The following is a 17,513-nucleotide window of genomic DNA, read 5'->3' as shown; positions in this document are numbered from 1 at the left end:
TGGCACTTTAGAGATGAAAGAGCCCTCCGAGGGGGGGCCGAGCCCTCAAAGCTACCCCCGTATAGTGTGTATTTGACAGGACGTTTGCCGGCAAGGATGTTTACCCAGTGAGCCCCAACCCGAGGAAGACGCTTATCGCCATGAAAAGGCTGCTGTTCTTTCTGTGTGGGCCAACTGGAAGGCGGAGGTGACGCAATTTCGGCTCTTGGGCGACATCTGCCGGTCGTCTTCGGAAAGGGCTCCAATTCAATATGGCTTCGAAGGAGACGTACGCTACTTTTGAGGGTTAAGGAGCCGAGTAGCTTTTGAAATGGAGTTTAAAAACATCTACAGGCCACAGGGAAGCCCTTTGAGGCGCCATGTTGCTGCCCTTTGGGCTAAATAACAGGTCGCTTCCTCAAATAAAACATATCTTTTATACAAAGGCCACATTCAAAAGAGAATATGAATAATATGAACAATGCAGACCTGCCGTTAAGTGAAGTTAATGATAAATGCGGTGAATGTGAAAGCTGGGTTAGTCGAGTGTAAAAAGGAGCCTGCTGTTAGCCGCTTGTTGGTTTGTATAAGCTTCACCTGCAGCGCCCTCATGTGGCCACTGGCGGAAATACACATCACGTCAGGATTCCCACCAGCTTCAGCCGAACAAGTTACACGGGAACTTGGACTCTTGGAAAAAAGGCATGCCGTCCTAAAGAAGCCATTCCTCACATTAGAATATATCATAAATCATTTTCTAAGCATCACAATGTCAAATAACTCCAAACACGTTATGTTTTTTTTCATTTTTACTGGATAATCCCAAAAAACAAACACGTGGCACTCGGCAAAAGTGGAATACAGCAAGAAAAGCAACACAACACCCGGCAACAAGAAGTGTAGAACTAAGAAAGCCGGTTTGGTCAAGCAGCATCAACAAAACAACAACCTGGCTTGTGACGACTTAAAACCAGCACTAATAAACCAAACTAGCTTTGCTGTGAAGACAGATGACCTTGACAATAACCTTGGCTGTTGGACTGAAAACACAGCTTGCCTTCACAAAGCTCATGCCAATATTAATCATAATAATCATAATAACCATAATAATCCTACAGATGTCCTCTATTTCTTCACCAACCGATGGGAAGGGATTTGATGGGATGGGATGGGATGGGATGGGATGGGATGGGAAGGGATGGGATGGGAAGGGATGGCAAGGGATGGGAAGGGATGGGAAGGGAAGGGATGGGATGGGAAGGGATGGCAAGGGATGGGATGGGATGGGAAGGGATGGCAAGGGATGGGATGGGATGGGAAGGGATGGGATGGGATGGCAAGGGATGGGATGGGATGGGAAGGGATGGGAAGGGATGGGAAGGGATGGCAAGGGATGGGATGGGAAGGGATGGGAAGGGAAGGGAAGGGATGGGATGGGAAGGGATGGGAAGGGATGGCAAGGGATGGGATGGGAAGGGATGGGAAGGGAAGGGAAGGGATGGAATGGGAAGGGATGGGAAGGGATGGGAAGGGATGGGATGGGAAGGGATGGGATGGGAAGGGATGACCTCAAATGTTGAAATGAAAAGAAGGATGCCGACACCCGCAAATCATTCTCGCCTTGCTTTGGATGTGACAAAGCAGGTCATTGCAGTGGCCGGCCGCCAGGGGTGCTGTGGAGCCATGGTCAGGATGCAGCCATCTGAGTGTGTGTGTGTATGAGTGTGTGTGTGCGTGTGCGTGTGTGTGTTCATGCAGCATCAAAAAGGCCTGGTGCCAATCATCTTCCTTCTTCTATGCCGTTGACTTAAGGCACTTCCTTAGATTGTGATTGGTGGTCATGAAGATGAGGGATGGCGGCGCCCGTCTGCGCTCCAAAAGTCTTTTCTGAGCTTTCACGTCAGCACTGAGTAGTCCAAAAATACAAACTAAATATGAATGTTTATTCATATCCACGAGGAACAAAACAGAAATGGGCGTCTGTCGTGTGAGGAGCGAATAAGAGCACCATCGATGATGATGATGATGATGATGGACGGCGAGGAAGAGGCATCCGCGTGATGTGTTGAAGGCCTTCTGATGTGGCGTTATCGATACCGGGCTGCGTTCACGCTTCTGATTGGATAGCAGGCGTGCTTTGTCATGTGACCAACACGAGGCAACTCCACCTTCCAAAGCTTCCTCTACCTTCTCCTTCCTTCTGAGCATCTTCCAAAAGCTTCTCAAAGAGACTTTTAGAGACACGATGGGAATACGGAAGGAAGAAGCGTGGAGTCAAACAGGCTGTTAGTAAAAGTAGAAGATGGCCGCCGTTAAAAGGTCACATGTTGCTGAAGATCTGGACTGAATGTGGTTTAGTCTCAGGTGTTCACACGGTCATCATCTCCTGACGGCAAAGGCAAAAAGCTTTCTCTCTTTGAGAGAGATTGATAAGCGAGCCCCTTTGTTAGGGCTTAGGGGTTAGGCTTGGGCTTGGGGTTAGGTCAGGTTAGGTTAAGTTAGGGCTAGGTTGGGGTTGGGTTAAGTTAGGTTTAGGTTTGGGATTAGGTCAAGTTAGGTTGAGGGTTGAGGTCAGGTTAGGTCAAGTTAAGTTAGGGTCAGTGTGAACGCAGGCTTCTCTTCAAGAGTAACACTAATAGAAATGCTAAGAACGCTAATAACGCTAATAACGCTAATAACGCTAATAACGCTAATGACGATGACGCTAAGTACGAGCGCGGGTGCATCACGTTAATACGCACGTGTGGTCAAACAGGGCACTTAGTTTGTGCTTTTATTGTGAAATGTAGGAGGCGACATTCGGGTTAGTCGAGAGCACTTAGTAGAAAGCCAGCAGATGAAAAGGACGCCGACGTTCACCTTTTCACTCCCAAACATAAAAAAGACCAGAAGAAGAAGACGAAACATTCCCGTGGGGAGTTTGGCTCTGTCATCACTCATCTTTTTTACTGTGTGTGTGTGTGTGTGTGCGTGTGTGTGTGTGTGTGTGTGTGTGTGTGTGTGTGCGTGTGTGTGTGTGTGCGTGCGTGTGCGTGTGCGTGTGTGTGCGTGTGTGTGCGTGTGTGTGTATCCCTGCACGTTCTCCGCCTTTGAGCCGAGTGTAAGACGACACTTGAACATGTGCTACAGCTGTCCCGCTAGAAATGCTTGATCCAGGGGTGGGGGGGGGGGGGGGTGGGGGCACAGTGAAATAAAGGCATCTATCGGTGAGCCGCGTCAGGGCGTTCCATCCGTCCTCCTTCTAAACCTTCTAGACCTTCTAGACCTTCTAAACCTTCTAAACGTCCGTCTCCGCTTCCCACAAACAAGAGTTCCTTTTGCTCCTGCGGGGACTTCAGAAGTCTACGTCCCAACCGGAGTTGTCATCGGGGGGCGGGTCCTCGTTGTCCTCTGGGAAGCTGTCAAAGTTACTGGTGTCGACGGCCGACGTCACCTGGCGAGCAGAAACAGGAGGATGACCTGCTGAACGTCAGCAGAGGACGGACACGGGGGTGCGGGTGTCTTACGTTGGGGACGATGGGAGGCGTCAACGTCCCCTTCTTCAAGCCCTCCCAGTTAAAGCCCTCAAACCACCTGCAGGGACCAAACACCACAAGCGTCTCTTCATTTGACCTCCAAGTGACCTCCATTCCATCTCCTTCCTTGCCTGCTTCTCCCTTGTCTTTCTTTATGCTTTATGGATGACATGTTATCTTGTATGGACAGCTGGGATAGGCTCCAGCATCCCCACCCTCGTGAGGACAAGATGTCAACATTTTTTCACAAATGTTTTCCTTTTCCTTTACCTTCTTAGGATTTTCCGACTATCAAAATGAACTTGAACTTCCAGGACATTTCCAAAATGTATTTCTTCAAACTGTGTGTACATTTTTTGTCCCCCCCTCACCCCCCCTCACCCCCGGCCCTTCTTACAATTATTTTTATTTCAATTATTTATTTTGACTAAATGACATTATTGTATTATTTGAACTAAAGTATTTCGTTTATTTAATGTTGCATTTCTTTCAGGTACAAAAAGGAAGTATTTTATACTCTTTTTCCTTGTCAATGCAGTACTACAACGTTTTTCATCAAATGTTTGTAGTTGTAAGTATTTTTGGATAAGGCGACCAATGTATTTGTATGATCCTGATCCTGATCCTGATCCTGATCCTGATCCTGATCCTGATCCTGATCCCGATGATTGATTGTGATGCTTACTTGTGCTTTTGGATGTCCTTGACACCATTTTTCAAGTTTCCCAGTCGTTCGGAAGGATTATCCCTGCAAAGACCAAGCAGGAGTCCAGTGAGTTTGAATGAGTTAGTTTGAGTGAGTTAGTTTGAGTCAGCGGTGAGTTAGATGAAGGAAATCACCTGCATAGCTTTTTGATGAGGTTGGCGGCGTTTTTGGTAATTTTCTTTGGGAATTCGATCATGTCGATGCCCCTCAGGATGATGTTGTAGGTTTTCATGGGATCGGGGCCAGAGAAGGGGGGGCTGAGGGACAATGGGAGAAGTCAGCTTGGGGGGGGGCAGACTTCAGCATGGCACCGGGACAAGGACGGCGTGGGTACCTGCCAGTGAGGAGCTCAAACATGAGGATTCCCAGCGACCAGTAGTCGGCGGAGATGTCGTGGCCTTTGTTCAGGATGATCTCCGGGGCAACGTACTCGGGCGTGCCGCAGAAAGTCCACGTTTTCTTGCCGAAGCCGATCTTCTTGGCAAAACCAAAGTCCACCTGATGGAAATTATAGATGTGTGACAGATAGTCTAGTCTCATCTCACCTCATCTCATCATCTCATCATCTCATCATCTCATCATCTCATCATTTCATCATCTCATCACTTCATCATCTCATCATCTCATCATCTCATCATCTCATCATCTCATCATCTCATCATCTCATCATCTCATCATCTCATCATCTCATCATCTCATCATCTCATCATCTCATCATCATCTCATCATCCACGGGCTCCGACCAGCGAAGGCGCGGGATGGGGCTAAGCTAAGTGAGCTAAGCTAGGTGAAAGGACATCCGACCAGGAGAACCTGGGACTCGTGAACAAGAAGACGAGCGTGTGTCAGTCTTCCCGTGCTCTTCACATTGAGCTGTGGTGGTCAAAGCTTATCCGGAAGCTCGAAAGATAACGGACCAGCAGCGACAAAACGTTCCGAAACGAAGAGACGCTCCTGGCTAGCGACGGGCCGATCCGTACTGGAACATCCACACTTGCGATACCAGCTCTTCACGCGCTAATATCAATCCTCTAACGAAAACATGGAGACCCGTATGAGCTTGGCTGTATTGTACCTGGATATACGTACTTCAAGTTTACAGTAAATGAATTGTGAAGTATTGACATATTTCATGTTTCTCATTGTTTTGAAGGAACAACTAAATGAAATGTTGCTGATACCAGCCTGAACTGGACTGGTATCAGATGGAAAAGGAAATCAGTGGTATCACTACCTCCGACCGAAAGGAAAAGAATACTTTTGCTAGTTTTACTATGACAATAGTTTGTTTTTTGTATTTATCCAAACCATAAGTACTTTATTGTACCTTTGTCAACTTTCCCAAAGTTATCCAAATGTTTTTCCTTTCTCAGAAACGGAACACAAATCTTCTATCTTGCCTTCCGGCTTCGTGCGAAGTGGTGAAGGACAGATGGGGTCTCACCAGCTTGGCGTAGCCCCGGTGGTCCAGGATCAAGTTCTCTGGTTTGAGGTCTCTGTAGATGATGCCTTTGGAGTGCAGGTAGGCGAAGGCCTCCACCACGCATCCTGTATAAAACCTGGTGGTGGAGTCCTCAAAAGAACCTCTGCCAGCAGGTTTAGTTAGCACGCCACTGTTAGCCAGGCAGTAATTGTACTACCAACAGGAGTACATTTAGTAGTATTACGGCTTACCTGTCTCGAAGTATGGTCCACAGTTCTCCTCCAAGACAAGCTTCCATCAGCATGTAGAGGTACTTGCTGTCCTTGAACGTCCGATAGAGTCTGGAACGATAACACAAAGGTCACATGACCTGTGGATGACCGTGACTTCAGAAGATGGCAGAACTTCTTAGATCTTTTCTTGCTGAACTTCTACACTCACAAGACCACAAGTGCAGGAAAAAACCTTCCATCCACCTTCCATCCATCCATCATCCACCCATCCATCCATCCATCCATCCATCCATCATCCACCCATCCATCCATCCATCCATCCACCTTCCACCTTCCATCCATCCATCCACCTTCCACCTTCCATCCATCCATCATCCACCCATCCATCCATCCATCCATCCATCCATCCACCTTCCACCTTCCATCCATCCATCATCCACCCATCCATCCATCCATCCATCATCCACCCATCCATCCATCCACCTTCCACCTTCCACCCATCCATCCATCCATCCATCCATCCACCCATCCATCCATCCATCCATCCATCATCCACCCATCCATCCATCCATCCATCCATCCATCCATCCATCCATCCATCCATCCACCTTCCATCCATCCATCATCCACCCATCCATCCATCCATCCATCCATCATCCACCCATCCATCCATCCATCCATCTACCTTCCACCTTCCATCCATCCATCATCCACCCATCCATCCATCCATCCATCCATCCATCCACCTTCCATACATCCATCATCCACCCATCCATCCATCCATCCATCCATCATCCATCATCCATCATCCATCATCCATCATCCATCCACTCATCCATCCACTCATCCATCCATCCATCCACTCATCCATCCATCCATCCACTCATCCATCCACTCATCCATCTATCATCCATCCATCCATCTATCCACTCATCCATCCATCCACTCATCCATCCATCCACTCATCCATCTATCATCCATCCACCCATCCACCCATCCATCCATCATCCACCCATCCATCATCCATCCATCCATCCATCCATCCATCCACCTTCCACCTTCCATCCATCCATCCATCATCCACCCATCCATCCATCCATCCATCCATCCACCTTCCACCTTCCATCCATCCATCATCCACCCATCCACCCATCCATCCATCATCCACCCATCCATCATCCATCCATCCATCCATCCATCCATCCATCCACTCATCCATTCATCCATCCATCCATCCACTCATCCATCTATCATCCATCCATCCATCCATCCATCCACTCATCCATCCATCATCCATCCATCCATCTATCCACTCATCCATCCATCATCAGCAAACTCTCTGCCAAGCACAGTGAGGACTCATGTCATGTTCACAGACAGTTGGAAATCCCATAACTGAGTAATTCTATACAGAAGTGCCAGGTTGCTGATCCTATGAAGAGACGGTAATTCAGAAGGAAAGGTTTCTTGTCTTGGCAGTCTTTGATGTCCTTCACGTGTCCTTGAGGAGGAGCGCCTAGGGAGTTAGTGGGGGCGTGACTACCAGTCTACAGGAAGGGAGCAGGTAGAGAACCTGAGGAGCACCTGAACACCTGAGTGCGATGGCTGATACCTGACAATGAAGTCCGAGTGGGCCTCCTGCATGATGAGCTTTTCCGAGCGGATGTGCTCCTGCTGCCTGGTGTCCACAATGTGCCGCTTCTTCAGGATCTTCATGGCGAAGGTCTTTTCCTCCTCACTCTTGAGCTGGACCTGAAGATGGGATTATTAGCACGCACGATCAGCAGCGTTCATACGCGGCGAGGGCGGGGTCCCTACCAGCTCCACGCGTCCAAAGCCGCCCACCCCCAGGGTGTCGATGATGTTGAAGTCGGCCAGGTTGAGATTGAAGAAAAAGGCGTTCTCGGCTTCATACCTAACCAGGACCAGCAGGAAGGAGGATGTTGGATTATCTTCTACTAATCTGGCTGAAGGTCCTCAAGGATGCGAGAAACACTCAACCTGCCTTGCTAGTGTCCTCGGCGCCCCCATTAGGGACAGCACGGGACAAGGGACATCTGGCGTGCCACGCTCTTAAGGATCTGGATCAGCGGGCTTGGTCTACATTGTTGTTAGGTTTAACAGAGACGGGACAATACTTGGGTGTGTCCTCATTTACCAAATTATAAAAACACCCCCACAGCACCTTCTAAAAACCAGCAGGGTGCTCCTGTCATGTTGACAACCTTTGACTAACATTTTTTGGGGTTGGTCCTCAAGAACCACAGAATGCTCCCCTCATATAGAGGATCTTTAGTGTCCTCAAAAACGGCAGAATGCTCCTGCCAAATAGATGATCTTTGGCAGAAGGGGGTGTTGTGGTCATATGATGATATGAATGACTATCATCTCTGCTCAGGTAAACATGAGCCGTATGACAGAACCTCCACCATGAAACCAAGATGGCTGGTACAGCAGGAAGGAACAGGAAGTACAGGAACAGCAAGCAAAAACATGAGCGTCAGCTATGGAAGTACTCCATGTGGCCAGCAGATGGCAGCGTTGCTCCGTTAGAAACCCCACAGGCAGCTGAAGCCGACATAGTTCTCTACTACCCCCCCACAGCAACAGAGCAACACCTACCAGCTGATAGCGTCTGAGGACCCTCAGCTGCATGGAGAACCTGGCTGGTGAGAGCAAAGACTATGATGCAGGATGGCAGACGGGCGAGAGCATTACATCTAGATCACATAGATCTAGCATGTGACCTTGAAATGGAGCTACAACCATCCTAGACTGGCCTTGAAGATTAGACCAGCCGCACTTCTGCCCCAATATGACTGAAGGAGTCGCCATGGTAACGGCTTCCTAGAGATGTGTTGGTAGCCCCCTGCTGTGTTCAATTGCACCTTCAGGTCATCTTCTTTTTTGGTTCCAGAACCTACCGCCATAAGTGAATTTCCGTCAAGTAGGATTCAATATTCCAAATCAGAAGAATTTCATCGTTGTAGCGTTTAAAAAAAAACATTTTCTTGTATGATATTCAAAATATGCTTTTTGAATGATTAGAGTCCTCCAGACACAAAACAACATCCCTATAGTCACCTTTACATTTGTATTACCCGATATAGTAGGTAGAAGCAGAAAAATAAGATGCCACCTCATTGGCTCCTCTCATTGTGGAGGAGCAGCGCTTCTACTCCTGGTTCCTCACTCGGGAACGAGACCACGAGTGATGGCTGATGTCGGAGTGATGGCAAGACTTCAGCAGAGAGATGGGGGGGGGGGGGGGGGGCACGAACGCAGCAGGTTGTAAGATAAGCTGCATGGTTTGGTGTTGTTACAGTACAAGAGTGACGGCGTTTCCACGGCCGTGGATGCTGAGTCAGGCTTCTACCCAGCGACCGTGGGCTCCACTGGGCGAGGAGATAAAGGACGAGCGGCGGAGGGAAGCTACTTTCCCCCCAGCTATAAATAGCACGGATGGGAGTATAGACCGATTAGTACATTCACAATACTCGGTGTATTGTGGTCATTGCATGAGTTCAGGTACCTAATGAAGCGACTCCCGAGTCGTCTGTACCTCCAACTCATGGCTGAGGTTGTCTTATGCCTTCTGCTATTCTCTTGTTTCCATGGCGACCAAAACAAAGAGTGGGAGGTCATTGCTTCACCGCCTTTGCTACCATCTGTTGTTCTGATGCTGCAGACCTAAAGCTGCCCTTCTCCACTGAAACCGACGAGGAGGACACTTGTTCTCCTCCAACTGGCCACGGTGAACGCTCACCTTGCTGCTTTCTGCTCACTTCTTCTTTTTGGTCCACTCCAAAACCCCACAGAAGACACAACGTCACAGCAGATGTCGGAGCAGCTGAATGCTAATCCAGTCATAAAAATAACTGTCTTACTTGGCTTTGGCTTCAACGTCCTCGTGGCCTTTGCTGGACACGTCCTCCAAGCCTCCAATCAGGTGCTTGAATGAGCTGCAGGAGAAGAAGAGCTCGTGTTTAGGTCTTAGTTTAAAATGCCTGCAGTGAAAATGAAGCCACAAGCACACAGGAACTACAACACATGATAAACAAATAGGTCAGAACTTTGGATCTCCTCGAGATCCCTAACCTGGGACATCTGAGTACCTGAGGGACATTATGGATATGGGACCCATTAAGTGGGCACATGATTCAGACTCTGTCCAAACCATGTGGGACCTGCAGGAGACATGGACTGTTTCACTTGCAACTTGTCAAAGACAAATCCTAACCAACGTCAAACCTGAGACTGATTCAGGCTGACTTGGTACTTTGACCAAAAGGTTTGAGTCTTGGACTCCAAACTCTTGAGACCGGTTTGAGATCCTGTCCTGCACCAAAAGATTTGAGACTTTAACCCAAGGACTTGCAATTTCTTTGAGACTCTTTTCCAGTTTAGCTGAGACTCTGTCAGGACTGGATCAGGACTTGGGAGTTGGAAAATGAAACCATGTCCCAACCAACGATTTGAGACTAGCTTGACAATTTGATACAATTATTTGAGACTTGGATCCAAAGATTTAGATTCTGTCCAGCATGAGACTTGGAGTGATGCAATTGACTTGTTTGAGACCGACATCTAAGAGACTTGCTAGAGACTTCGAACAAAAGACCTTGGACCAGTTGCAGGTTCAATCCAATGAGACATTGACCAAAAGATTTGAGACGGTAGCCAAAGGACGTGGGATTTGCTTCAGACTCTTTTCCAATTTAGCTGAGATTTTCTTGAGACTGTCCACAAGACTTTGGACCTGCATGAAACATGGACTGTTTCACTTGGGACTTGCTAACGACACGCCCTAAGAAATGATGTGAGACTAGCTTGATAGGTTGACCAAATGCCCATGAACCTGTTTGAGACATGGACCCAATGACTCGGATGTATGAGTACACGTTATCAATAAAGTACCACGCAGCCACAATCCCGAAGCAGGACTGAGTACTTTTGACCAATGAATTGAGGCTTTGAGACCTGCCATCTTGACACCTGGTTATTAGCCAACGACCAATGACTCTGGAGCTGCTTGACCGCAGGGCTTAAAGAGCACTGTCGTAGGGCTGCTAAGTCTAGTCTTCATAGGGAACCTTGTCCAAGTCCAACTATTCAGTAAAACCCAGCCCCCTTCTTGTTGCGTCTGTAATAAAAACATCAGAGTCTCCTCAATGTTTAAGACCAACGTGTTCTCGGAACCTCTGGAATAATATCCTCCCGGCTTTGGAAAAGAATTCTCTTCATTTCTTTCAAACAACGTAAACAACTTCCACTCAGGCCTGCTGGAGATGTCACACCTCAAATGTAATCCATCTGTTGGAGCAGCCTGCTCTGACGTCGGGATGGGATGGTTCCTCCTCGCCAGGCCATCAATCACTGCTGCCTGCTTTTCATGCACTCCTTTGTTTAGACGGAAAGGGGGGGGGGCTTTTGGAGTTAGGGTTAAAGGTTAAAGGTTGAGGGCAAGGGTAAGGGTTAGGGTTAAAGGTAAAGGGCTAGGGTAAGGGTTAGAGTTAGGGTTAAAGGTAAAGGGCTTGGGTAAGTGTTAGGGTAAAGGGTAAAGGTAAAGGGCTAAGGGTAAGGTTAGGGTAAAGGTAAAGGGCTGAGGGTAAGGTTAGGGTAAAGGGCTAAGGGTAAGGTTAGGGTAAAGTTAGGGTAAAGGGCTGAGGGTAAGGTTAGGGTAAAGGGCTAAGGGTAAGGTTAGGGTAAAGGTAAAGGGCTAAGGGTAAGGTTAGGGTAAAGGGCTGAGAGTAAGGTTAGGGTAAAGGGCTAAGGATAAGGTTAGGGTAAAGGTAAAGGGCTAAGTGTAAGGGTAAGGTTAGGGTAAAGGTAAAGGGCAAAGGGTAAGGTTAGCATAAAGGTAAAGAGCTAAGGGTAAGGTTAGGGTAAAGGTAAAGAGCTAAGGGTAAGGTTAGGGTAAAGGTAAAGAGCTAAGTGTAAGGGTAAGGTTAGGGTAAAGGTAAAGGGCAAAGGGTAAGGTTAGCATAAAGGTAAAGAGCTAAGGGTAAGGTTAGGGTAAAGGTAAAGAGCTAAGGGTAAGGTTAGGGTAAAGGTAAAGGGCAAAGGGTAAGGTTAGCATAAAGGTAAAGAGCTAAGGGTAAGGTTAGGGTAAAGGTAAAGGGCAAAGGGTAAGGTTAGGGTAAAGGTAAAGGGCTAAGGGTAAGGTTAGGGTAAAGGTAAAGGGCTAAGGGTAAGGTTAGGGTAAAGGTAAAGAGCTAAGGGTAAGGTTAGGGTAAAGGTAAAGAGCTCTGGGTAAAGTTAGGGTAAAGGTAAAGGGCTAAGGGTAAGGTTAGGGTACGTCCATGTGTACTGTACTGTACTGTACTGTACTGTACTAACCCTAACTGTCATTCATCCAAGGCGTGGTCATCCACAAGGGTTGAATCAAGGTTTGTTTGTTGTTTCAGCGTTAGGTCAAAATACTTCTTCAGTTCTGGTGGGTCAGTATGGGGTCTGCCTGTTTAGGTTTCTGGTCTTACCTGGGGGCGCCTGTGTGGCTGCTGAGTGACAGTCTTGCATAACAATCGGTGGTCTGCCTGCCTGGCCACAAAGCAGCTCCACAGTGGCCACTTTGCTCGTGGAAGGAGACAATCTTTGGGGGGAAAAGATGTCAGGATGGTGCAAACCTCCTCCTCAGTTCCCAGGCGGCTTTTCCAGTTCTTTCAAAGCAGCCCTCCTCCCTGTCCAGGATTTGGACACGGCCGCCCTCAGAGGAACATCCCTTCTTCTGGACATTCTTCTGAACGGCTGAAGAAACTGCTCTCCTCGGCCGTGCCATGCCTTTGTATCACATTAGTCTCTACGTTGGAGAGACCAAGCCCCCCTCCCGCCAGCACCACACAACATCGGCACCCGCCCAGAGACATAAATAGGAAGACTCCGTCCTTTAATGGACAAGTGAGGAAGCTTTTTGGATCCAAGATGAAGCATCTTGGATCCCATTTTCCTCGATTCAACCTTTGCGGAGAAACTGGACGATAAATGTTTGCACGAATGAAACAAAGAGCCCGCCTCGGACGTTCCCGCATCTCTAAATTCCTGCCTGATCCGAAGCAACGCCTCGTGGCGTGGCTCCTCAAAATACGTTCGACATTTGACAAGTTATGCAAGTCTGTCTTTCTTTTTCTTGAGCTTTTTTGGGATGCCTCCACGCCAGGGTGCCAGTGCTGGCAAAGAGGGGAGACAAAACGATGAGCTACTGCGGTGCAGGTCTCTGTCCAGGCTGCTCAGTACAATGTGGCCAATCAAGAGGAAGTCAGGAAGAAGGATGAAGGAAGCCGACCCCGTTCCCTCTCCTTTTCTCTTCCTTCCTATCATCCGTTTATTCATATTCCGTTTGTCCCGGCCCATCCGTGATGAGGGAATTTCTGTGACTAACATTCAACACTAATAAATGTATGAAGTGTAAAGATGCTGCTGGTTTGATACTCACTCTCGATCGATGACCAGGCAGGTGACCGCCTCGGCTGCGATGACGTTGGCTGTCCGGATGTCCTCCCTGCGGAGAGACGGACATTTAGAGAAAGTCCTCACCGACGCGACGCGACGCGACGCGACGCGGCGGTCCATCAGCTAAGGTGGCTTTTATTACACGTGATTATATTTGACGTCAGGTTCCTCGTCTGACACCGAGTCTTCATCCGAGGAGTTGCTCCAGTCGCACGAATCCTCTGAGTCGCTCTTCCAAGAATCCATCCTTCAGGTATGAAACCCAGCAAACCCTCGGCGAGGCCGACTTCCCGTAAGCAGATTTCCGTGGAATAAACGAACGCTGCAAACGGCTCAGCAGCGCTCCAGCGCAAACACTCCATCACTCACTGCTCAGCTTATGACAGCCTGTTTCACTCACGTGGGGGGACAATTACCCCCAACTTCCCTCCTCTTGGCACACTCATGCACAGCCCCCCCCCCAGCACACACTATGAATAAAGGTCGCAGCTGGTGAGGTCTGAAAGGTGAGCACTGCTGGGGAGAGACGAGTCGCGGAAGGAGGCGTTTGGAGGCATTAACAGTTGATGGGGGGGGGGGGGGGGGCTACAGCTGTGTTTCCCCGACTTTCGGACACCTTGAGTTGCATTTTCTGGATCAGGATGTTCAATTCTACTTACATCTTAGCACCAAACCACTGCAAGAACACCAAGAGGACCACACCTCTGTTCCATGAAAGGGACCAGAACCAAGACTTGGTGGCTTTTTGCTTCAAACAATGCATGATGATACGCATGATATGCTTGACACGCAACCACCATGACATATATGATATGTTCTCATATGTACTCATATGTACTCACATGTACTCATATGTACTCATATGTAGTCATACGTAGTCATATGTTCTCATATGTACTCATATGTACTCCTATGTACTCATATGTAGTCATATGTTCTCATATGTACTCCTATGTACTCATATGTACTCAAATGTAGTCATATGTTCTCATATGTACTCATATGTACTCATATGTACTCATATGTACTCATATGTACTCACATGTACTCCTATGTACTCCTATGTACTCCTATGTATGCTGTGCAGCAGAACCACATATGCTAACCAGCAAGCTAACAAGTACAAAGGCAGTCTGGATCCAATGTGATCCAAGAGGAGACTGAGGGCAGCAAGAAAAGGAAGTACTGAGTGGAGTAGCTGCCGTTTACCAAGGCCGTTAGGTAAGTTATACCTTCATCGGCTAAAAAGCAAAATGTTATTTGTCAAATACAAAGAAGGAGTTTCTATTTTGGGCCCACGGTGACCTCAAATCATCCTGACCTCTGATAGGAGGATCGTGGAGGAAACACCAACTGTGTGGTTGAACAAATCAATCCTTTTTTCTCCCGCCTGTGATGTTCATGGAATGTTGCAACTTCCCGAGCTCACTTGTCAACACACATTCACTTCAAGAGGAAAACATTTAGCATGCTAATCGTACCAAATGCTACGTGATGAGGGGAAAAAACATGGAGCACAAAAAAGCACTAGTAGCCACCTGAAACACTTTGAAAAGTGCAAAAGCTTTGCCTGAGGTTTGCCATGGCGGCACAGCAGCTGCTCGGAGCGTGTACCCGAATACAGTGCACCTTACTGGGCCACAGCAGGTGGCTCCTCCCCCTCTATACTCTGGTTCTCCGGGTAGTACTTACAGTAGGTACTAGTAGTACTGTCATGACATTCCTGATAGTACTCATGTACTAGTAGTACTGTATGTCCAAGTACTGTCTTCGAAAAGTGAACGTTGGTTTCCCAAGCCAAAGTTCCGACAGGCCATGAACGTCCCAGGCGCTCATTGCTTGGTTTGCTGGTTGTTAAAGTTTTGGTATTATGAATATGAAGTCATAATAATGCACCCCAAAGAAGAAACGTGTACAAGAGGAACATCATGAGCCATTTCCAATGTATTTGTGTATGTTAGGTAGTATGCCATACGCATGTACATACTAGAGTACATGAGTGTACTGTGCTGTACATCATTTGTCTTTGCTGACGAGCGACAGCTAATGACATCCACTTCAGGATGTCGTCCATGAGCTAATGAGTTCCAAACAAGGAAGTGAAGTGTTTGTATCGTGTCGTCGCCGCGGCAACACAACACAAACAACGGGGGGCCGTATTTACCTAAATAATGGTTACATAAGCATGAATCCCGTCTGAGTGACCTCAAGGGTTTGATGTGTTGGAGAGGGTCGGGACGCCTGGCCGTCAAAACCAGTTAGCGCGCCACGGCGCTGAAAAGGCGCAGCAACCGGATGGCTCATTTGCACACTTAGGGGGATCAAGTTGCTGGCCGAGCCCAAAACGGACCTGGGCAACACACGGGTGGGGTCGGGCTCGGGGGTGAGCTCAGACACTCAAAGGAGACCCGCGCCGGGACAACAATGTCCTGGGTGGATACGCGGGAGTTTGATTAGCAACTGGCAGAAATGAACAAGCTAATTTGACGGCCACCTGCCGTCCTGGGAAGGGTGACATAAAAATAATACAGTCCACTGTCACCAAACGCCAACACTAACATGCTAACATGCTAACATGCTAACATGCTAACATGTCAAGTCCTCTTCATCGCAGAAAAAGTCACAGTGAAAAGACAACATTCTAGTCATTGAAATGAACTAGACTAGAGCTGTCCTATCTAGTCATTGAAATGAACTAGACTAGAGCTGTCCTATCCAGTCATTGAAATGAACTAGACTAGAGCTGTCCTATCTAGTCATTGAAATGAACTAGACTAGAGCTGTCCTATCCAGTCATTGAAATGAACTAGACTACAGCTGTCCTATCCAGTCATTGAAATTAACTAGACTAGAGCTGTCCTATCCAGTCATTGAAATGAACTAGAGTAGAGCTGTCCTATCCAGTCATTGAAATGAACTAGACTAGAGCTGTCCTATCCAGTCATTGAAATGAACTAGACTAGAGCTGTCCTATCCAGTCATTGAAATGAACTAGACTAGAGCTGTCCTATCCAGTCATTGAAATGAACTAGACTAGAGCTGTCCTATCTACTCATTGAAATGAACTAGACTAGAGCTGTCCTATCTAGTCATTGAAATGAACTAGACTAGAGCTGTCCTATCCAGTCATTGAAATGAACTAGACTAGAGCTGTCCTATCTAGTCATTGAAATGAACTAGACTAGAGCTGTCCTATCTAGTCATTGAAATGAACTAGACTAGAGCTGTCCTATCCAGTCATTGAAATGAACTAGACTAGAGCTGTCCTATCCAGTCATTGAAATGAACTAGACTAGAGCTGTCCTAACCAGTCATTGAAATGAACTAGAGTAGAGCTGTCCTAACCAGTCATTGAAATGAACTAGAGTAGAGCTGTCCTATCCAGTCATTGAAATGAACTAGACTAGAGCTGTCCTATCCAGTCATTGAAATGAACTAGACTAGAGCTGTCCTATCCAGTCATTGAAATGAACTAGAGTAGAGCTGTCCTAACCAGTCATTGAAATGAACTAGAGTAGAGCTGTCCTATCCAGTCATTGAAATGAACTAGAGTAGAGCTGTCCTATCCAGTCATTGAAATGAACTAGACTAGAGCTGTCCTATCCAGTCATTGAAATGAACTAGATTAGAGCTGTCCTATCCAGTCATTGAAATGAACTAGAGTAGAGCTGTCCTATCTAGTCATTGAGCATGAAGTTATGAAGGCAGCTGGGATGAGAGGCCAAAGGTCCTGGAAGCCAACCTGAAGAGTCCATTCAGGGTCCTGACCTCCACGGATGAGAATATTCCCAGAATATTCCCAGCCATACTTGCCATCAGACGCGGGACATGCAGTTGACAGCTCAGGCCAGCAGATGCTCATGAAGATGTTGCTTATGTTGAGAATTTGGCGCTAAAGCCGCAGCTGACTCTGGCGGTGTTAGCCGTTAACATACCCATACCCCCCCACCCCCCCACACCCCCTTCCCTTCGCTTGCATCCTTACAACCTTCACCCTGATCCATTCCCTAAATATCATCTGGGGGCCCGTGGGAAACATTGTTCCTGTTCACACTGGTCTTAGCGTGCTTGATATGTTTCCAAAATAAAAGCGTCAACGTGGGATTATTGTTGGAAACGTCCTGGGAGCAAAGCTTGAAGGAAGGAACGCAAACACACCGCAACCTCTCAAGTGGAACACTCAGAACACCAGGAAAATAAACAATAGT

The 17,513-nt window shown here is 47.6% G+C and overlaps 1 protein-coding gene across 2 annotated transcripts in view; it reads right to left on the bottom strand.

Annotated features, from left to right (window-relative positions):
• Positions 1-1,406: 1,406 nt before the first annotated feature.
• LOC131108124 (cGMP-dependent protein kinase 1) overlaps positions 1,407-17,513 on the bottom strand; it is a 54,770-nt gene continuing 38,663 nt past the window's right edge. For both annotated transcript variants that reach the window (XM_058058921.2, XM_058058920.2), the window contains exons 8-18: positions 13,289-13,354; positions 9,744-9,818; positions 7,675-7,771; positions 7,469-7,608; positions 5,875-5,964; positions 5,645-5,786; positions 4,535-4,698; positions 4,335-4,457; positions 4,180-4,242; positions 3,486-3,552; positions 1,407-3,412 (exon numbers count right to left, since the gene is read on the bottom strand). In XM_058058921.2, coding sequence (XP_057914904.2) covers positions 3,314-3,412; positions 3,486-3,552; positions 4,180-4,242; positions 4,335-4,457; positions 4,535-4,698; positions 5,645-5,786; positions 5,875-5,964; positions 7,469-7,608; positions 7,675-7,771; positions 9,744-9,818; positions 13,289-13,354 — 1,126 coding nt within the window. In that variant the 3' untranslated portion in view covers positions 1,407-3,313. The remainder of the gene's footprint in view (positions 3,413-3,485; positions 3,553-4,179; positions 4,243-4,334; positions 4,458-4,534; positions 4,699-5,644; positions 5,787-5,874; positions 5,965-7,468; positions 7,609-7,674; positions 7,772-9,743; positions 9,819-13,288; positions 13,355-17,513) is intronic.

The sequence above is a fragment of the Doryrhamphus excisus genome, linkage group LG20 (genome assembly GCF_037039965.1).
Source record: "Doryrhamphus excisus strain RoL-2023G ecotype Guam linkage group LG20, RoL_Dexc_Guam_v1.1, whole genome shotgun sequence".
Classification (NCBI taxonomy): domain Eukaryota; kingdom Metazoa; phylum Chordata; class Actinopteri; order Syngnathiformes; family Syngnathidae; genus Doryrhamphus; species Doryrhamphus excisus.
Note: the sequence above shows the minus strand (reverse complement) of the source record. Positions and strands in the feature narration are given on the sequence as shown.